This window comes from Ursus americanus, chromosome X (genome assembly GCF_024610735.1).
Source record: "Ursus americanus isolate L20-20 chromosome X, mUrsAme1.1.p, whole genome shotgun sequence".
In the NCBI taxonomy this organism is placed as follows: domain Eukaryota; kingdom Metazoa; phylum Chordata; class Mammalia; order Carnivora; family Ursidae; genus Ursus; species Ursus americanus.
Window position 1 is genome coordinate 80,680,496 of NC_142164.1, and position 22,852 is coordinate 80,703,347.

Below are 22,852 nucleotides of genomic sequence, written 5' to 3' on the forward strand. Positions count from 1 at the left end.
TGGTGAAAGGAAGGAGAGAAATGGAGTGGTAATTAGAGGGAGCAGAAATGTTTAATTTAAGTCGATGGTTCTCCAAATGTGGTCCCAGGACCGGCACCCTCGGTATCACCTCTGAACTTGTTAGGGATGCAAATCCTCAGGCCCCACTCAGACCTACTGAATCGGAAACCTGGGATGGGGCTCGCAGTCTGTGTTTTTAACAAGCCCTCCAAGCGATTCTGATGCAAACTAATTATGAGAACCACTGGTATAAGTGCAGGTTTGGTCAGGATCTGGGAAACCGGTTTAAATCTAAAAACAGAAAAGAGAGGTCAATGGAAAGAAAAAGAGTATTGATGCTTAAAATGGATGACAGTTTATGACCTCAGGGAAGATGAAAAGGTCAAGGACAGAGATGACATTTAAGAGGAGAAATCTTGACGGAGTTTTCACTCACCTTCCGCTCCAACCCCCACACACGTTTTTAACATTTCTTATGTCATTTCTGTCACAATTGGAATGATGGGTGTAGGTGGGAGAATCAAATGTATATTCTTGAGCCACTCTCTTTGCCTGGAAGCCTGCAATGAATTTTAATTCCAGGTAGTTACACTCTTGGTTGTCTCCCTCCACTGTTATTTGGTTTCTGTGCTGAGAATGCAAATGCATTATAATATTAGCAGGAGGGAAAAACGGTGGTGAGTAGATCTGCTGGGAGAAAAAGCTATATACATAAGTGATGTATTTAAAAGCCAAAAGAAAGTATTTCCTAGATTATCTCTTTTGGTTTTCTATACCTGTGATTGCTTGCTGTCCATTTCTCCACTTGGCACAGAGCTTTCGAATGTGTACAGCACTTTTATATACATGGCTACAGTTAATCTTCACAACAACACTATGCAGTTGAGCCTGATTTTTCCCATTTCACTGATAAGGAAGCCAAGACTCAGGAGAGGCCGTACTATACTATTATTAACAACAACAGCAAAAGGTATAATAGCTAACATTGATGAAGTGTTTATGTGTCAGGCACTGCTATAAGCACTTCACATGAATTATTTATGATTTCTCATGACCCCATGAGATAGTTACCACTTATTGACCCAATTTTACAGATGAGGGAACTTACAGATAGATGAAAGTCATTTGCCCAAGGTCCAACAGGCATCGGACTCCAGAGCCCTTTGCTTCTGAGATTATAAAGCAAGTACGTGACAAAACTAGACTACTACCCAAGTTTTTTGGTTCTCAGCCTCGGGCTTTCTTGCTTCCTTTTATCAAACCACACCATGAGCAGAGTGTGGAATATCCAGTACACATTTCCTATTTGCTGACAGAGTGAAAGAAAATGGATAATTCAGAATTGAATCTCATTGTATTAAGACTTTCAGGAGGGGCGCCTGGGTGGCACAGTGGTTGAGCATCTGCCTTTGGCTCAGGGCGTGATCCCAGCGTTAGGGGATCGAGCCCCACATCAGGCTCCTCTGCTGGGAGCCTGTTTCTTCCTCTCCCACTCCCCCTGCCTGTGTTCCCTCTCTCGCTGGCTGTCTCTATCTCTGTCAAATAAATAAACAAAATCTTTGAAAAAAAAAAAAAAAAAAAAAAAAAAAAAGACTTTCAGGAAGGCTTTGCCACCTAAGAAGAATGCAGTCTTCCGAGGCATGGAAGGATTTGTCAAAAGCGTGACAAAGTGAATTTAAATACTTGGGTATTAATGTAATCCTGGGCTCACAAAACTCATTCCAGGAAAATTATAAAAATCTAATGGGAGAAATAAAGACCTGAATAAATGCATAGCTATACTCTGCTTCAATTTGGGGAGACTAAATATAGCAATGATTACAGTACTCCCTAAGTTAATGTATAGATGTGATGTGCTACCGATTAGAGTCATGGTGGGATGCTTTATAGAACTTGTCAAATTCATACTGAAATTTATCTGGAAGAATAAGTGGGCAAGAATACCAAAGAATACATTTATTTATAAAGGCAATGATGGTAGACTTACCCTATCAGATTTTAAAGCCTGTGATAAGGTGACAGTTATCAAAACCATATGATAGGGGGTTGAAAAAAGGCAAACAGTGAATTTTTTCTAAAAAGAGGTTCTAGGAATAGATCTGAGCTATTCTAAGAATATAAAGCACATTGGAAGAATCCCTGAACTGGGGAAAGCAATCACTCTTTCTTTAATAAATGTTGGAATTTTAGGTATCAATACAGAGAATAATTAACTTAGATCCATAGCACATAGAATATTCCACAGTAAATTCCAGAAAGCAGACAGTGAAATAGCATATTTGTTCCAACTATGGATAGAAGATAAATTTGTGTCTGTTAAATGGAGGATATCATCAGAGACAAGATGGATGATTTTAAATATACAAAAGTTTTGGGGAAAACCTTTGTACAACAGAATATAATTAAAAGCTAAAAACAGAATGAGGCAAATGTCTGGGGTCAGCATCACTGATAACAGTTGACTGTCCAAAAAATATAAAGAATGGAAATAGATAATAGAAGGTCGGCTTTCAGATTCGGCTTCATAAAAGGGCAAGGAAACCGAGCAAGCAGTTTACACGTGAGAAACTCAAGGCGGTAAAATCACTGCATGGAAAAGTACAGGTTCACTAGCAATTAAAGAAATGCAAACAAAAACAACTCCCACGTATCATGACCTGCTTATTAAACTATCAACACTTAATAGAAATGATCAACAGAAATTATAATACCCTATCTTGACAAGACTGTGAGGAAACCGTTTCTGGGGAGCAGTATAAAATTGGTTCGGTTTTCCGAGAGGACAATCTAGAAATATGTGACAAGAGTTATAAAACTGTTTGTTCATACCCTTTTACCCAGCAGACCCCCAAGGAAATAACCTGAAAAGAAAAAAAAATGATTTGTTTAAAGATGTTCCTAGTAGTGCTATTGATAATCATGGAAAAGATTTACTGATCGAATAGATCATCGTGATGGAAACAGAATAAGCTATTAACAATGACAGGTATACAAATATTGGGTCTTGCACAGAAATGAGTATTTGTAGTAATATTAACCCCAAAAAGGCTAAATCTTAAATCACATGTTGAATCTGATAGTAGCCATACACAAAGAACATTCGGGAAGGCAGCTAGTAAGCTGTAAACAGCTGGAGTTAAATACACACAGTGTTTTGAGGGCACATGTCAAGTTGCTGGAATTTATAATAAAAAAAGAGAAAATCTAAAGAAGAGGATTGATTGGTTTGATTTAGGCCCAGGAAGTTCAAGATCAAGGGCTTTGGAAAAATCCACGTACTAATGACAGGCAGTGTTACTTACCAGACATGCTTGATCTCACTGTTAACTACAATTTGTTTGCTAGAATTCTCAATCAACCAGCACTTCTGCATATGTAAATCTGTGAGAACTTTGACATTCCTGAGGGTGTACATCACCAGATCTTTGCAAATTTCCACATTTGTCACCGCCACTGCAACATAGCACCTCCCCGCCCCCAGCAATAAACACTATATTATCTAGCTCAGAAGCATCACTTTCTTAAGACGGTTCCATCTCTTAGATCACCAGCACTAGCTTGCAGATAGTTCGCACTTCAGTGCCATTATTCATAAAGAAGCACATTTTCTCTCCGCCATGGTGACTACATCTGTGTACCCTGTCAGCAAAGAGACCTATCAAGCTACGTTGAGATGGCAGTGCCAAGCGGTTGACAAGGCTCCCTCCTTCACTGGGCGCCTTGTCCTCTCAACCAGTATTGTGATGCCTTGGATGTCAAATTCATACCTTTTGCAAAAGGTACTACATTTGGTGAATCTTTAGGGTTACTCTCAAAGGGTTAAAATCTTAAACGTTAAATACCTGCGGCCCATGAACTACTCTACAATAATCATTCTCACTAATAATTGAGCAACAAGAATGCCTTTTAAACCGGCCGAGACAGAATCATGTTCTTTATAACTTTGGTGTTAAGTCTTTCCCATTGTATCCTAGGTCTTTAAAAGTCAGTACATTAACATCTGGTATACATGAGGACTCAAACAGATAACACGTCCTCTCTTTCCTTGACCCGTCCATTGCTTAACCATGTGGGGTACCAAATTTCCTTGAATAACATCAGGATTCCCAGAGCTTTTTGGACCTGCAGTATTCCCATTATTTTATTTTGTAAATCTTCATCCCAGTTGTCACATGGATGGTATGTATATAGTTAATTAAATGAATTTTGTTTTGAGAAGTGTTTTTTTTAATGGCTTTATACCTCTTAAAATACCCTGATAAGTTGGGAACCTGGTAGGTAATGACTGATGAGAGCAGTAGATCCCAAAGTGTGATCCCAGACCAGCAGTACCATCATCATCTGGGAAATTATTAAAAATAAAAATTCTCCACCCTGCCCAGACCTACTAAATCAGAAATTCTGGGGATAGTACCCAGCAACCTGTGTTTTAATAAGCCCTCCAGGTGGTTCTAATGCATGCCCAGGTTTCATTACCTCTGGATAGCAGTGAATAGAGCCTTAATAACTTGGTCCGGCCTGATCCTCAGCTGAGTTATTCTTGTGTCAGACCCTCCAGGTCCCCTGACAATGTGTTGTTTACTCCTAAAATGTCTTCTATTAAATCTCTCGAGAAGGTTGTCTGAACGCTAGAGAGGCAGCATGTTGCGTGGACAAAAGTGTGGGCATTGGAGTCTGATGGACCATAGCTGGAACTTCTAGCCACTATTCCCTTCGCATTCTCCCAGTTGTTTAACCTCTCTGAGCCTCATTTCTAACATGGCCAAGAGAATACCCACGCCAGAAGATTGTCTCAAGAGTTCAATGAAAGCAGGTCTGTCAACTGTCCAATCCTGTGCCTGACGCATGACGGACTCTCAGTAAACCTAAGACCGATCATTATCATCCCTTACCACCAGGTCCATGACACTATGTAAAATCCAGACAAGTAATGGGAAGACCTTCTTGGAAATTCCAAGCTGGGGCCACTGGAGAAGGGGGAGCTAGGCTTTACCCAGGACAGCCCCAATAAAGCAAGGACTTCTCTGATCTCTTCAAAGGACACTTGGCACCAGCCTCCCAGACACTGTAGAAGGTTCAGGGCAAGTCTTGCCACTTGCATTTGTCATTGCCAGACTAATTGTTCCTTACTTGAAGTTCTGTGGACCCAGAGGCAGAGAAGGGTGGCAACAACAATCCCTCTGGGCCCTTCTCCCCTCCCAGTGTAAGCCTCCTTGTGTCTCACTTCCTGGATCTTGCAAATATTTCCTTCAGCAATAACCTGGGAGTGGCTGTTTCTCTTGGAGCAGTCTTATCTTTTGGCTGCTGAGGAAAGGGAAAGGGGAGAGGGGCTGGACCTGTGCACTCTTGCTGCTGAGATCCTGGAATTCCAAGCTATTGTGGTGAGTTTAAAAGTAAAATTCCCAAACAAGAAAACTTCAGAAGGGCAGAGGAAGAGGCAGAAGGAGATTGTTCAGTCTCTGCAAATATTAGTTTTCATTTTCAATCACTATTAGGCTAAAAAAAAGATTTTAGCAAAAGGGGAAGATCTATTCATCAGAAGAAAAGGTAACCTGGGCCAAGAGGAAAAGAGAAGAACAGCCCAGGACCTGGCAAGCAACTTCCTTTTGTTTTTGAGATGTAGTCTCCTTGCTGGTGTCAACAAAGCCCTTTCTTACACTTAGCTTTCGTGCTTCCATGCAAAGAGCTAATGTCTCCATGGACACCTGGGGATGACTGCAGTGCAAATACCTTTTGGCTCACCCTAGGAGTCCTAGCTCCAGTGGGATTGTCCCTTGGAGTCAGATAAGGCAAGTTCTAGTCTGGACACGACTGCTTCTTACTAGCTGGGAAAATGATTTACCACCCCCCTTTTATAAAGATGTTATTTATTTATTCAAGAGAGAGAGAGAGAATGAGAGTACCAGTGGTGGGGAGGGGCAGAGGGAGAGAGAAGCAGCCTTCCCGCTGAGCAGGGAGCCTGATGACGCGAGGATCGATTCCCAGGACTCCAGAATCATGACCTGAGCTGAAAGCAGACACTTAACTGACTGAGTCACCCAGGTGCCCCCGAATTACCCGTTTTAAGCCTCAGGATTCTTAGCTGCCAACTGGCAATGATGGCACTGACTTTGATGGGTTGATGTGAAGATTAATAGAAATACATACACGAAAGTGCATAAAGCAGTGCCTAACACACATTAGGAAATAAGAAACCATAGCTCGTTTCCTTTAATGAAACTCCTTATCCTTCACTCCACTCCACTTGGTGCCAAAGAGGAGTTGTAGATTTCTGTAACATAGACAGCTTGAGTCCTTGGAAAATAGGACCGCTACAGAGACCAGTATCCTTTGTTTGAGCCTGACATACTTCAATGGAAGCCTTCCATTCACCAGCTTGCTTCAGCTGTAGTGCCCAGAAGGAAGGGGCTATGTCAGTTTTCCTCCCCTTTGATCTGGTCACCTTGCACAGTAGAATATTCAATGGCCACGTGGAAGGACTTGTACACACATTGACCCAGCTGATCCATTGAAGGTTCTCCTTTCCCTTTGCAGAGTCACGCCCATTTCTGCTCCCCTGATGTAAGTGACTCTGCAAGGCTCAGCCTGGCCCTGCACAGGCCAAGTAAGTGGGGAGGGGGTAGTACTTTGAAAATTAGGATTGATGGGGCGCCTGGGTGGCTCAGTGGGTTAAGCCTCTGCCTTCCGCTCAGGTCATAATCCCGAGGTCCTGGTATCGAGCCCCACGTCAGGCTCCCTGATCAGCGGGGAGTCTGCTCCTCCCTCTCCCTCTGCCTGCCTCTTCCCCTGCTTGTGCTTTTTCTCTCTGTCAAGTAAATTTAAAAAAATCTTTTTTAAAAAAGAATGTTTCTAAAAAATTAATAAAATAATAAAATAAAATTAGGATTGATGCAGAGAATAGCAATTTCCAGGTTGCCTTGTCAGAGCCCAATGCCCCCAGGTAAGGTTACAGTGCCATGAGTTAGGACATCAAATGTCTAGAAGGGCATGTTTGTTTCTTCTGATTCTGGAGTTGGCTACCTATAGGTGAATTCCGTAAGGCTGACATAAGTGATTAGTACCTGAACAAGACAGAATATCTAGTCCTTTTGATTTTCACACTGCTCTTAAACCTAAACTTGCCTTTTATTATCCGTCCCTTTTTAGTAGGTGAAAAGAGTGAGAAATGAGCCCAGAGGTAAAATCCTTGGTCAGCCCGGGCCTCCTTGCTAGGCAGCCATGTGGCTGAGCTAGGACCCGAGATCTCCTGGTTTCTTGACTATTGAGCAAAGCTGAATATTAACCAGGGGACAGTGCAGTCCAACTCCTTTGGTGAGAACAAGGAACAAGGCATACAGCAGTGAAGGTTGTACACTGCACAACTGGCACAGCCACATGCACTAGCCCTACTTAAGGGACTCTGTTCTGACAATAAACATAGTTCTGTCATTATTAATCACCTTTCCATGTACCCAACATCGTTGCTAGGTTGTTTTTATCTAGTTCATCCTCACAGCAGCTTTGTAAGATAAATATTTTACTGAAACAGATAAATTAAATACTGCGCACAAGGTCATGCAGCTTTTGGGTTATGGAGCCCGATTTTAAATTTTTACTGGAATGCAGACCCAAATCTTTCTGACACTGTGTTCTTTCCACTCTACTCTCTTGCCTTGCCTTTCCTGTGCTCTGGTGAGGAAAGAGGAAAGCGTGGTAAATTTGAGTACTATCATGCGGCAGGACTCTTGTCACCCCAGCTGCAGGACATAGGCCCAGCGGGGGCCTCTGGAGACCTTGCTGCTACCACTTGCATTTCACAAGAGCTAGATTGGAGATGAAGGCAGAAAAAGGGAAGAGAGGCAGGGAAAGAAGGTGAGAAGGTGTATGGTGAGGGGTGGAAGACAGGCTGTATAGGTAGGAAACCAACCTAACTGGAACAAAGAACTCTGCCCCCCAACCTCCACCCCAAACCGCAGCCCTCCCATCACTTTCACCCTGGACCCTTGTCTCCATAGTATGGTCCCAGAACCACTTGTATTAGAATCCCTTGGGGACAGCTGTTAAAAATGCAAATTCCCAGGCCCCACCACAGAGGTACTAAATCCCAGTTTCTGGGGGATAGGACTCACCAATTAGCATTTTCAACAACCATTCTGGGTAATTTCGCTCAGGAGCCACTTTGGTTAGGAACAACCGTCCCAGACCAGTGTTTTCCAACTTTTTTGGATCATGCACCCTCTTCAGAATTTTTTGAGCTTTCACTTTCCATATATGTTGGTAGTTTATTAATAAATCCCTTATATGTATTCATGCCTAATATTTATGTTTTTAAATGCAAAAAATGGTGAGACTTTTGCATTAGTATTCTTAGATGATACTGGTTTCTAGTTTGCCTTTTTGTATGTTCTAGTTGTTGGGGTTTGGTATTGACGTTATGCAGGATTCTTTTATTTTCCCTCAATAGATTCCAGAGTCTAGCATTGAGGTTGTCTGTTCTTTGAAGGTTGGTAGAATTAACTCAAGACCACATGAGTGTGCTCTTTTTTTGTCAAATTTATCAACATTGTTTCCTATGGTAACAGGTGCACTTAGATATTTCCATTCTTCTGCAATCGGTTTTGGTAATTTTTGTTTTCCTAGAAAACCATCCTAAGCTTTCTCATTTGTTTTCATAGAGTAGAGCAAAGTATTCTCTTACTCTTTTCATTTACTCTGCAACTATGGTTATTTCTCCGTTTCTAATTTTGTGCATTTGGGGTTTTTCATTAGATTAGCAAGTGGTTTATCTTTTTTATTGTCTTATATTTTCTTTTGAAGAAGTAGCTTTTGGCTTTAATTATTAATTCTACCATTTGTTTTCTGGTGTATTAATTTCTGCCATTAGTTTTCTTCCTGCTTTGCTTAGGTCTATTTTTGTGGCTCTTTTCTTGACTTCTTTTGTTCAATGCTTAATTCATTGATTTTAATTTGCTTTTATGTATTAATGTAAGCATTGAAGGCTACAGATTTTCCTGTGACCGTTGCTTTAGTCAATCAAATTCTCTAGCTTCTGGTATTTCATTGTTGTTATGTTTTAGGTATTCTACAATTCCAGATCTCTTCTTTGACTAGAGTGGGGGATATTTTTTCCCTTTTATTTTCTATGTACTGGAAGCTTTTGTCTTTCATTTTTGTTACTAATTTCTAGTGTTGTTGTGTTGTGATTAGGTACCATAATCTGTATTTTTTTTTCATTTTTTGGCTTAATATGGAGTCAATTTAAGAAAGGGTCAATAGACCCTTGAAAATAGAGAAACTTAAACGTTCCCATTATCTTAGTTTTGACTCTTTTATCTGTCATCAGCTGAAACAGCCTCATATTTCATTGCTCCCTTTTTCAACCTTTGCATTTCCTATGGCTTTTGCTTTATGAATTTTGATGCTGTGTTATTTGACACATAAAGATTTAGGGTAGTTAGATCTTAATCATGTGTTTTCTAATCACTAATTTATAGCACACTTCTTTGCCTTGTTTGTTGATTTTTGCCTTTAATTCTACTTTGTTATGATATGAATATCATGGCTTTTGCTTTTTCTCATTTTTGGCATGAATCCATTTATTTAATTATTTTATGAAAGTATATTTGATACACAATGTTACATTAGCTTCAGGTGTATAACATAGTGATTTGAGAAGTCTATACATTATGCTGTGCTCACAAGGGTAACTGGAAGCCTGTATCTCCCACTCCCCTTTACCCATTTTGCCCATCCCCTCTCCCCCCACCTGTACGTTTCTGCCTACCATCAGATTGTTTTCTGTATTTATGGGTCTGCTCCTGCTTTTTGTTTATTTATTTTGTTTTTTAGATTCCACATGTGAGTGAGATCATATGCTATTTGTCTTTCTCTATCTGACTTATTTCACTTAGCATAACACCCTCTAGGTCCACCTGTACTGTTGCAAATGGCAAGATCTCATCCTTTTTTATGGCTGAGTAATATTTGCGTGTGTGTGTTGGACCATCTTTTATCCATTCGTCTTCCTTATCCATTCATCTGTTGATGACACTTGGGTTTCCATATCTTGGCTATTGTAAATAATGCTGCAGTGAACATAGGGGGGCATATATCTTTTCAAATTAGTCTCTTCATTTTCTTTGGGTAAATACCTAATGGAATGACTGGATCATATGATATTTCTATTCATTCATTCATTCATTCATTTATTAAACAAAATTTATTAAATGCCTACTGAGTGCCAGGCACTAGGTACTAAATAAACAAGACACATAAGATCCCTGCCTCATGGAGCTTACATTTTAGTTAGAGAGTGAAGCACAAAATAAACAAGTAAAAAAGTAAGTATGTGATATATATTAAGTGGGGATGTGTGTTCTGAGAAAGAACAAAATAGAAAAAGAATAGTGAAGGATAAGTCATCTCTATTTGAGAGAAGGTGGTCAGGAAAATCCTCCGCCTGATAGCATTTGACAACCTTTTACTCTCCACTCACCACCTTGTTTGTTTCCTGCTGGAGGAAATGCCAGGTGGAACGCTTTGCACACAAGGAGGAACTTATCATCTTAAGGAATTCTAGGTGGGCGAAGGCCGAAATGAGAAGGGAGTGTGGACGTGTGGAGGTGAATTTCCGATCCATGTGAGTGACGAGCTAGCCACAATGGGAACTGGAGATGAGCCGACTGAAGGAGATTTGGTTCTTCATTCTATCTAAGCTTGGCTACTATTATGTGTATGATTATTTTTTTAAGGAAATATTCTCAGTCTTCAGTATGGCTATTGAATGGGTATTCTGTCTGATGATTTAATTGAACCGCTGGAATTTCCTGTCACTAGGCAGTACTTAGCATGATGCTGTTTGCTCACAGGCTACAGCAGGAAACCAGATCTTCTGGTTTAGAGGGTTTAACTCTTTATCCTCTGAGACTAAAGAGCCGTCCTTTGACTTTGGTCACTCTTTAGTATACAGAAGTTTGACTTTTTATGCCTTTTATTGTACATATTTAAATCAACCCGGACATCTTTCCTTGGATATTTTTTCTATTGCTTATAATTTGAGAATCTCATTTTGCCTCACAAGTGACAGTCTTTTTAATCTTCTGATAGTTTTTTCCTTATAAACATAGAATATATATACATGTATTCTCATATAACACATACATTAAAATACACACACACACACACACCCTTACTCTTGAATCTGGAATTTATTTTGGTACATAATATAGGGTGCAACTGCAAATATCACTGCTCTGCAGTTATCTCAAAAGCATTTTTTAAAGAATCATTCTTTATCTCCTTGTTATGGAAGGTGAATTATATACATTGTTTTTATAGATAGTTTGATGTGTTTCTGGAGTTTTCATTCTGTTCTATTAATCAGTAACACACTGTTTTAATTATAATTGTTTTATAATATGCCTAATCCCGTACCCCCATTTCTTCTGTAGCAAAATACTTTTTAATATTATATCTTACTTTATGTTGCAAGTTAATAAAAAATGCTGTAGTTAAAAATTCCTGTTGAGAATTCTGACTAGAATTGCATTAGAAGGAGCTATTTTAAACCCAAAATTGTAGATATTTGTGAATTGCCTGCTTGATATTTTTTGATACAAGTATAAAAACACGGGCAGAAAGCATGTCAAATTCACGATACAGCTTGTATCTGGAGAGGCAGCAGGGGAATGGAAGTGGGGAGTGAAACAAAGGGTTTTATGTATTTCTTTTAAAAAAATCATCAGGTATAGATGGCAGAGTATTAAAATGAGCTAATCCTGGGGCAGTAGGTGGGAACATGAATATTTATTATAGCAATCTCTGCATGTTTCTAAATATTTAAGATTTTTCGTGATTAAAAACAAAGAAAACAAAAACAATGTAACAGGATAACCAGACTCGTAAGCCCCAGTACGCAGCACATTCAATCTGAGTGCTACGGAGTGGGGTAGTGTGTGTATCCAGTCTTTGGAGCTAGGCTGTCCGGGTTCAAATCCTAGCTCTACCACTTACCAGCTTTATGACCCAGAGCAAGTTACTTAACCTGTCCGTGCCTCAGTTTTCCTGGCTATAAAATTGGGACGATAATAATAGCTACCTCCTGGGGTCATTGTGAGCATTAACTAAGTTAAGACATGGAAAGCCCTTAAAACAGTGCCTGGCATTTAGTACATACTTAATAAGTGTTAGCTATCAATATGATATGTTACTGTTACTATTCTTATGATTGCGTTTACTACATACATTTGCATTGTTCTATGGCCGTCTTAAAGTTTGCAGAAATGATTTATCCAAAACACGGGGCCATCTACAACTTGCTCGTTTTACACAATCCTCATCTTTGCTGTTTTGCAGGGAAATGGCTCATTCCAAGGCTAGCTTTTCGTGGGCAACCCCATTCCACCCTTGCCTTGAGAACCCAGCACTGGACTTGTCAAGCTACCGAGCGATGTCTTCCCTTGACCTTCTCGGAGACTTCAAGCACTCCTCGAAAAAAACAGAGGAAACTTCTGTTTACGAGGAGGGGAGCTCCCCGGCCTCCATGCCCCGCCCACTGCGTAGCCGTGCCTTCTCAGAGAGCCACATCAGCTTGGAGCCGCAGAGCTCCCGGGCCTGGGGGCAGCATAGGAGGGAGCTCTTTACCAAAGTTGATGAGACCCAGCCGGATCCTCTGGGAGCCAGGAAGAAGGCCTTTCCTCCTCCTCGCCCTCCTCCTCCCAACTGGGAGAAGTACAGGCTTTTCCGGGCAGCCCAGCAGCAGCAGCAGCAGCAGCAGCAGCAGCAGCAGCAAGAGGAGGAGGAAGAGGAGGAAGAAGAGGAAGAAGAGGAGGAAGGAGAGGAGGAGGAGGGGGAGGAGGAGGAGCTGCCACCCCAGTATTTCAGCTCAGAAACCACTGGTACGGGTGCCCTCAACCCTGAAGAGGTCCTGGAGCAGCCACAACCCCTGGGCTTTGGCCACTTGGAGGCTTCGAGGCAGAGCTCCCAAAGCCTCCCAGCAGAGCAAGAATCTTTTGGTCTCCATCCCAGCGATTTCCTGCCTCCAATTAGGGGCCACTTGGGATCTCAACCTGAGAAGGCTCAGCCCCCTTGCTGTTATGGTACGGGTGGGCTTTGGAGGACATCAGAGAAGGAGACCACTGATTCCCCCAAGTAAGTCCTCATGAAAGGAAGGTCCCCGAAGCGGTTGCAGCATGAGTTTGAACTTCACCTCCACCGTTTACCAGCTGTGTGACCTTGGCTTAGTCAATTAATTAAAACGTTCCCAGCCTCACATTTCTCTCACCAGGAAAACGGGCATGATGATACCCATTCCATATGGTTGTTGTAAAGATGAAGATAATCTCTATAAAGTAGAGAGCCCTGTGTGTAGCTCATAGTAGGTGCTTGGTAAATGGTCATTGTTGATGTTCTTAAATATCACTGTCAAAATACTATCTTATTGCTCGGTTTGCCTTTAAGGTATGCATCGGTTTCAGGCCCCTGAGCCAGAAGGCATTAAACCCTTGTTGCCTCCTGGCATTTCCCCAAAGCCTGGCTCAGGCCCTTTCCTGCCTTTTCTTTTGCTCTCGCTCTAGAAGGAGAGGCCAGCTCATACCCTGACCTGCCTCTGTTCTAGGACCTGCCTGGGCTTCTAAACTCTTCTCCCAGGTGTTCCTGGGGGTGGGCACTTTATGCTCCGCTCGTTCCTTACAACAGCTAAGGGCACTCTTTTCCTCTTCCACTTTTTCCATCACCTGCAGCCCTGTCCCCCCGCCTCTTTGCATTTGCTTTGGTAGTTGATGGGGGAGCTGCCCAGGCAGGGAGGCCAAAGCAGGAGTGTAGTCTAGCCATGGGGCTGCTGGTGTCTGTTTGCCTCACTGTGCCAAAACTCATCTGTGTGGCCTCCAGTGCCTGGTGGTTGTCCTCTTGGCTCCAAAGCAAAAGAGCTCTGGCCTTAGCTCTGCTGGTCATCCTGCTGAGAGCTCAGCCCACACTCTGCTGGGGGAGAGGGTGGGGGGCAGGTATCTATCCTGTAAGTGCTTTCTTTAAATCCCTTTATAGAAGGCACTTGCCTGAGACTCGTTGCTATTAGGAATACGTTGTTTTCATGTCTTTTACCCACGCACAACTCCTTTACCTGGCAATCTGGAACTAGCTGAGAAGTTTTCCAGCACAAGGTGCCACACACAGCTCCTAGACCCTGTGAGACTCTCTCATCAGAGCCCTCACGGCCGCTTCTCAAGCTGTCCTTCTAGCTGGGGAGCATTCTTACTGTAATTAGAAAACACGTTGTGGAAAGTGACTGTGGTTGTTCCCTGTCACGGCAGGGAGAAGGGAAGGTGACCTAGCATATAGTAGGCACTGAACATTTAAGAAGACAGAATGAATTAACAAACGGCTGAACGTGTATGGAGCGTTTGCTGTGTGCCACACCACGCCAGTCATTTTATACCCATTATTTCATCTAACCTCCCAGCAGCCCTGTGGGCCGTTTGACGCATGATTCCCACTTGCCAGATAAAGAAACTACGGCTGAGGAAAATAAGGGACTGACAGACTCCGATTCCAAAGCTAGACCTGTGTGACTCTAAAGCTGTGCTTCATTTGCTGTCTGAGGCGGCCTCTCTCTGAGAGATCTTGTTCTCACAACAGGCCAGGCCTGTACGCGGCCCTCTTGGCCCCTGTAGGTGTCCCGGAGGTCGTAGTTACAGGCCCCAGACTTGCCCCTTTCAGCCTCCCAGTCCTTCCTCCTTTTATGTACCTCCATTCACCTTGGCGCCTTGGCCAGAGAGAAGGAAACTGCTATTACTAGAGATCTTGTAACTCGTTCCAGAGATTAATTTTTTTTAATGACTATAGGATGCAAGGGGAAACATCTGTTTGCACACAGCCCTAGCTGGCTGTGGCTGCAGAAAATCAATTATAGATGCCTTTTTGAATGATGTGGATTTAAGGAACAGCATTATTCCCAACAAAGCTAATATTTTTTGCCTGCTTCCTATGAGCCAAGCATTGTTCTAAGCACTTTCATGTGTTGATGGATTTAATCTTCACAACCCACCTATGAAGTAGACATTATTAGTGTCCTACATCTTTTAGGTGAGAAAAGTGTGGCACAGGGGGGCCAAAGTAACCTGCAGAAGATCACAGATAGTTAGAACCAAAGCCGTCTGGCTCCCTGTGCCCATTACATCCCCCCAGGATCTCTGGGCTCCTCAAGATCCTATCCCAGACCCTGGGAGAGCATAGGGGTCTAACCAGAAGGAAGCAGCTTTAAGATTTTGTAAGGGAGAAGTGTTAGGGGCAAGTAGATGTATCATGTTTTGAATCTAAAATGCAAAAAAAAGAGACATCCTAATTTCAGCCAAGTCAAACCAGAACATCTCTATAACCCACATACTATTCAGTGACAAAAGGCTGGGATACATATAAAAGCAGGTTAGTGGAATTTTCAAGTGTTGGTTAAGTCTCCTAACTGATTTGAGTACAGGTATAGTTTGCTTTCTGAACTCTATGCGTTTCCTCTCAGGGCTCTGCAGAAGGAATCTGGTTTTTGCTTCAGTGTTCATTATCAAATGCAGATTATGTTGTCATAGATCTCCTGTAACTCCTGCCCTATTAGTGGAGATTATGAGGACAGGAGCACTAGGACATAATGCTTAATATGATACACTGGGATAGGGTACAGGGCTGTGTCCACTGCGATCTGAGTCTATAATTAGCATATTCTTTTAAAAAAATATTTCCAGTTTTATTGAGATATAACTGACATACAGCCACATCCTTTTTTCCCCCTTAATTCTGTACTTTCTTTCAACACTTTCAGATTCAGAACTCTCTCACACATGCCCTAAATATTTTTTCTTATAGATAAGAATTCCCTAAGTTCATAAATTCATATTCCCTCCAGAATATTCTCTCTTGTCTGCTAATGTAGATATAGTCCAGCCAGAAAATTCCTTACATGCAAGGTTTTATATGATGTCAAGTTGTCCCTTTGGCAGTAATAGCAGAGTGGCTAAAAGTATAGATTCTGGAGTTAGGTCACCTGGGTCTAAATCATGGGTCTGTCATTTACTGTCTGGTGACCTTGGGGAAGTTACTTTCCCTCTCAGTGAGTCATGTTCCTTGTCTGTAAAATGGTTGTCATGAGCATTAAATTTTTTATCTCTGTCTACACACACACACACACACACACACACACACACACACACAGGCGCACATCAGAAAAACACATCTTAAGACAGCTTCTAGGACATGGTAAGCCGTGCGCAAATATTAGCTAGTATTGTTCGCTTATTAGCATTATTAGCTTAAAAACCCACATGCAAAATGAATACCTAGGATGAAGAATACTGGCCCGCCCAAGTTTCTTTTGTGTGGTGAATTAGGAGACAACATAGCATGAATCAGTAAATAGCTGTGGAGCCTTTTAACCATTATTTTTGACCTTTATCTAAGAGCTGCAAGTAGCTGCAAAAATGACTAATGAGTTTCTCCTATTTTTCCTTTCAAACAGCTAGAGGTTAGCAAAGGGGCAGTGACATGGACAGGTGGAGGGTAGGGGTGGCTGGTAGACAACAAGAATATAGTGGCGGGGGGGTCCTCCCTCTTGCATAAACCATGGGTGGAATTATTCACCCTTCCATCCCTGAAACCTGGCATTAAAGCATTTATCTTTGTTTCCTTCCTCACACCAGACCAGAAGCCTTGATGGCAGAAGAGTCCAAACCCAAGCCAGCGTGGAGCCGGGGCTACTTCTCCCCTGAGGAGCAGTTCTCTTTCACGAGCTGGGGCCCTGAGAAGCAGCACCTCAGCCCTGCGGGCTTCAGTGAACCCAAGACAACAGGGTCTGCCGCTACACTTGTCAAGCCCCTGGGTGCCACTGGTTCCATTTTTCCCCCATTTCATTCTGCAACCATGGAGGAGGCTGGGGCCACTGGGGATATGCCAGAAGTGGAGAGATGCTATCCCTCCCCAGGCCGAAGGCCTGCCTCACAGGCGGTCTCAGAGGAGCTCATGAGAGATGTGGTAGGCTGTGACAAGTCCCTGGCAGGGGTGTTAACCCCAGCCTCCAGCATGGTGACCACTGTTGAGGTCCTGGGTGACCTCTTTGCTGTGGCAGATCTGCAGCGGAGGGGTCATTTCAAGCAGGAGTGGCACTACCAGGAAAGAAGAAATTATGAGAGGGTCCAGAAAAGCCATGGGGTGCCTTTGTATAAGCAAGCAGCCTAGATACAGCTGGAGTGAGCAGCGGTGCAGGCTGGGTAGGAGGGAAGCCAGCAGTCTTGGAGGAGGAATAGCTAAGGTCTCAGATAGATCCCTACCACCTCCTCCCTCCCTGGGGATTCATATGCTGGGGCCATGAACTGAGGGGAGTCATGGAAGATCAGAATCACAGAACTTTGGGGCCTGCCAGTTTTTCTGGATCTTAGTGGGGCTCTGACCAAACCAAATCATCCCTAAAGAAGTTCCCCTACCTGTTGAAGTCAGGGGCATAGAAATAGTCTTCTAAGTTCTCAAAGTTGGCCTTGCCTTGTCTTCTGGGTAATCTTCATGCAGCCCATTTTTCAACAGTGTTTCCTGGTCTATCATTTCCTTATTCCATAGCTCCTTGGTGAAGCAGTGTCCCATTTTCACAAATGGGGAAATTAAGAAGCAGAAGGGTCAGGAGCCTCTTAACTGAGGTGCTTAAATGGTTATTCTTTGTTTCCACAGACCAGAATTTCAGCACTTCTCACCTCCTCCAGGGCCTCCAGGGATCCCTACCTCTTACTCAGCTTATTACAATATTTCTGTGGCCAAGGCAGAACTGTTGAACAAGTTGAAAGACCAACCCGAGATGGCAGAGATTGGCCTGGGAGAGGAAGAAGTTGACCACGAACTGGCTCAAAAAAAGGTGAAGTTTTCTGATATGCCTTAGATTTCCAGCATTTAGTTTGCACGTCTGGAGGTTGACCTGCCCTCTACGCTCTCCAGAACAACTTGGTGCATCCCTGTGTCTTCAGTATGGACATCAAATAGCCTCTCTAGGTTCCTCACAAATGTAACTCCAGTCTCTTTTTGATCCAGCCAATAATAGTAATGATAGTAATAGAATCATCATTATCATCATCACTGTGTCTCTCGAATCCTTAAAACAACTGGACAGTGATCCCATTTTTTACCACTTAAGAGGTTTAGGTTGCCCAGGGTTATAGACCCAGTGGTAGATCCAGGACTTGAAGTCAAGACCGTCTCACTTTCTGCTTTATCGTGCTGTCCCTCTGAAATAAGCCAGCCTTGTAAGTAAGTCGCCGCCCATGGCACATCAGAGTTTTTGCCAGTGAGCTCAAACCAATAGCAGCCAGTGATTGTATTCTCTGTGTAATTTTCTGGAAGAGGGAAGAGACTAAGCCAAAAAAAGGAGAAATTAGAGGCTGGTAAATTTTAGTATTTATTTGTGAGAATAATCAATAATCTCTTAAAAATACTAGAATGAGCGACAGAAATGATGTTGTTGTTTCAAAGCCTCCCCTTATTCCTGTAAGCATCACTAGGCTAGTTTTCTAATCAAATTCCTGGAATCACTTTGCCCTCCCTGCACTTACCCTTTTTATTTCGTAAGCAAACGGGGTTTCCACGGCAACCCCAAAGGCCTAATTTACCACTTTGTGAACATCTGAACTCAATGTAAATTGCTCCTCTGCCCATGCTTCTCATTCAGGACATGACCTGTAGGAAAGCTGGAGGCCATTTGCAGGAGACCCCCCACCACTTTCAAATCTGAAGCAAAATGTCAGGGAAAGAATTGGAAGCATGGTGGTATCAAAGTTGTATTGATCCAGATGCCTGCCTCCTTGGATTCTGTGTTCCCTGAGTGTGGCAAGGCTGCTCCCGGCTTACTCAGGACCTTTCTATTAGAAGCAAACCTAATAAGAGTCTGACCAGGAAAAGAGAAAAATGATCAGAAATGGCAAATCACGGAACAGCAGGTAGTGATTTGAAGTGATTGTGGGGGAGCTAGGACAGCTGTTGTCTGAGGAAGACAGGTGAAGAAAGTCACCAAATTGCAATATCCTAGAAAAGCAACTCAGCTCTAGCTGGGTCTCTGCTGACTCCTCAGCTCCATCCACTGCACTTTCCCCAGGACTGAAGTGCAGGTTGCAAAGGCAGGTGCCAAGAAACAAAGGGCTCTCCTCACTTGCATCTTTCCAGATCCGTGGGACGATGGAACTGAAGTGCGAGGGTGGGTAGGTGATTTTCCAAGTTGATCGTTTGGCCCCCAGGCCTCCTTTGTCCCTGGCATTGAGTTTTGTTTGGGGAACAGAGGGCAGGGATATAACTGGGAGCATCCTGGCATTTAACTGTTTTGCCTCATTCATATCATTGATCCCTAATTCCCAGTGGGTTTTAGAATTTTCCCTACATGTAAACCTATGACACTTCAGACTTAAGATCATAGTGATCTCCTGACTTCTGGCCAGTTCTGAAATAGATACCAGGCTCTGGACCCAAAGCAGGCTCTCTTGGGACATTTCTTGTACACTTTTGGAAATTTCTAAATAAACTATTCGAAAGGAGCACATGCTAGAAAACTATGAGCCTGTGGTCCCAGAGTACCTGGGTGTGAATAATAAAACAAACCCTGAAGCAGGGCGCATGAGTGACTCAGTTGGTTAAGCACCTGGCTCTTGGTTTCAGCTCAGGTCACGATCTCAGGGTCATGAGATGGAGCCCTGCGTCGGGCTGCACGCTGGGCATGGAGCCTGCTTAAGATTCTCTCTCTGCCCTTTCCCCTCTGCTCACATGCACTCTCTCTCCCTCTCTCTCTCTAAAAAAAATTATGAAAAAAAACACACACTGAAGCACACTTCAGTATATATATATACAAGATACGAGATACTGTTCTAAGCGTGTAACCTGTATTAACTCATTTCATTCTCAGAACTATACTATTGAGGTTGGTGCTATTGTTAGCCCATTTTTTAGGTGGGGAAATTGAAGCATGGAAAGGGTGAGTGATTTGCTCAAGGGCACACTGGTGCTTTGCGGCAGAACTGGGGTTCAAACCCAAGGAGTCTGGCGCTCGAGTCCATCCTCTCAATCACAATGCGATGCTGACTGCAAAGGCTGTGAGCCCCCTGGGGCGGCTCACTTCTTGTTCGGACTGTGCGCCAGACAAGCGTCTACTAGCTTGGAGTGCCTGGTAATAATAATAATGACAACAACAGCAGCAGCAGCAGCAGCAGCACTAAACAGGTATTGAGCACGTAAGTTGCCAGGCACAATACTAAGCATTTTACTTCTGTGATCCCATTTAAGTCTCACCACGGTAGCAGGGTGGGGGAGGAGAAGAGAAGCTTCTCCAGTTTACAGATGAAGAAACAAAAGACTCCGTGAGATTGGGTATCTTGCCCAAGGTCACACAGTTTGGAGGGGGTGGAATTAGAATTCAGGCATCTCTGACTCCAACGGCTGCTCTATCACACTACGTTCCTGTGAGTGGAGTTCCAGAACTGGTTGCACCCACAGGGAAGACAGATCAGAAGACACAGGCAGAGCTTCCTTTAAGAAACTTATCATCAGGGCGCGTGGGTGGTTCAGTCGGTGAAGCGTCTGCCTTTGGCTCAGGTCATGATCCAGGTGTCCTGGGATCGAGCCCCATATCAGGCTCCCTGCTCAGCAGGAGTCTGCTTCTCCCTTGGCCTGGCGCTCCCCCTGCTTGTGCTTTCTCGCGCATGCCTGCTCTCTCTCTGTCTCACTCAAATAAATAAATAAGATCTTTTTTTAAAAAAAACTTATCATCAGTAGGAGAGGGATCAGATGCACTCAACGTGAAACAGGGAATGAACAACTTCAAATTACACTCTAGCTTTCTATTTCTGACAGGCAGGAGAGTTCAGAAAAGAAAGAGATCATTGAGAGAAGGGGTATGGGGGCAGAAGCTTCCTGCACGGAGGAAAGGAGCAAAGCTGGGCTCTGAAGAAAGAAGGGGAATAGCCAAAGTGAAGGAAGCGACGGAGAGCATGTAGAACTGCATAAAGCAAATCAGGAACGCAAGGACGAGTGTTGTAAATGCAGGTGGAATGAGGGGCCCATCTGGAAAGGCTCAGAGCCTTGAGATTGGAATGGTAGTGTGGGGCCTGGCTGAAGGATGGCAACAGCCACCAGCCTTTATTAAACACTTGGTCCCTGCTAAGTCCTTTGCATGCATCCTGTCATTCAATGAAGTGGGTACTGCACTGATGCCCATTCTGCAGATCCAGAGTGTAAAACTCCATAAAGAAATTCACCCAAGGTCACACAGCCAGGGAGGTGGCAGAACTAGAAGTTGAACCTAGTCACCGGGACTTCAGAACTCACGGTCAAAAAGCCAAAAGGCCTCCAAAGCCAAGCGGGGGGCGGGGGGGGCGGTGAAGAGCCAGCAGCGTCACTCACACAAGAGGCACTTCAGTGGATTGAAGGAGAATCAATGACGCTGGAGGCAAATGCTTGTTGATGATGCTTTTGCAACCTGGGGTCTCACAAGCTTTCCAATGCCTGTTTATTAAATGGTCTCAGCAAGTATTTATTCAGTCACATCTGGCAAATGAGAATTAGCCCCTGGGTACCACTTATCTGAGGCCAAGAAGAAGTTTGGTGGTGACTGATTCCTATGGGATCTGAAGAGATGGGAGAGGGGGCGCCTGTGCGGAAAGCTGGACTTGCTCGAGACTTGCTCGGGCTTCCTTTGTTTCTGATGGCGGGTAGAGCTGCCACCTGTTTCAGGGATCCCAAAACAGAGCTTACAGGCACAGTTCAGTGTCTGTCAGTCCCCATTCTCATCCTTTGCCTTCTCCTGTTGACTTCCCCTAGATACAGCTTATTGAAAGCATCAGCAGAAAGCTTTCCGTCCTGCGGGAGGCCCAGCGAGGACTGCTAGAGGACATCAGTGCCAATTCCGCCCTGGGGGAGGAGGTGGAGGCCAACCTAAAGGCGGTCTGTAAATCCAATGAGTTTGAAAAATACCGTTTGTTTATCGGGGACCTGGACAAAGTGGTCAACCTGTTGCTGTCCCTCTCTGGACGACTGGCCCGGGTGGAGAATGCTCTCAACAGCATCGATTCAGAGGCCAACCAGGAAAAGGTAGAGTTGGGGGTCTCTGGGGTGTGGATGGAGGGAAATGCCATCTGTTCCTTCTCGAGGCTCCCTCTTTCAAGCTTGGCTCATCTGGGAGAGAGTAAAGCACAGTGTTAAGAGTTGTGGGCACTGGCTTTGAAGTGCCTGGAAATTCTGGCTCTACCAATAATTAGCTGTGTGACTGTGGGCAGCTTGCTTACCCATACTCTGTCTCAGTCTCTTTGAAAACGCACTACCTATACCTCATGGTGTTGTAAGAATTAAATTAGATGATTCAGGGCGCCTGGGTAGCTCAGTCAGTTAAGCATCTGCCTTCTGCTCAGGTCATGATCTTGGGGTCCTGAGAGCGAGTCCCACATCGGGCTCCCTGCTCAGCGGGGAGTCTGCTTCTCCCTCTCCCTCAGTGCTCTCTTATCCCCTCTCCCCCTCCTCTCTCAAATAAATAAATAAAATCCTTTAAAAATAAATAAATTAGATAATCTGTATTAATTACTTAGAACAGGGCCTGGAACAGGTTAAACACTGAATGAGTGCTACCTGCCAGTAGTAGTAGCAGTCATCGTAGTAATAGTAATTGTAGTAGCAGTAATAGTAGTAGTATTGATAGTGATAGTGGTAGTAAGAGTAGTAGCAGCAGCAGCAGCAGCAATTTCACCTCACTTTCTCTCCGAGTTGGAGGACGAGGTCTCACCAAGTAGCTGTCAGTTTCACAGGTTGGACCACTCTGCATACATCCCTGAACCAAAAGTGCATTACCCTTCCACACGCATGTGGTTTGGGATACAAATCGGAA

General features: G+C 43.6%; 1 protein-coding gene across 2 annotated transcripts in view; it reads left to right on the forward strand.

Annotated features, from left to right (window-relative positions):
• SHROOM4 (shroom family member 4) overlaps positions 1 to 22,852 on the forward strand; it is a 250,480-nt gene that overhangs the window by 223,551 nt on the left and 4,077 nt on the right. For both annotated transcript variants that reach the window (XM_087859655.1, XM_045805131.2), the window contains 4 exons: positions 12,334 to 13,128; positions 16,659 to 16,808; positions 17,677 to 17,857; positions 21,796 to 22,065. In XM_087859655.1, coding sequence (XP_087715781.1) covers positions 12,334 to 13,128; positions 16,659 to 16,808; positions 17,677 to 17,857; positions 21,796 to 22,065 — 1,396 coding nt within the window. The remainder of the gene's footprint in view (positions 1 to 12,333; positions 13,129 to 16,658; positions 16,809 to 17,676; positions 17,858 to 21,795; positions 22,066 to 22,852) is intronic.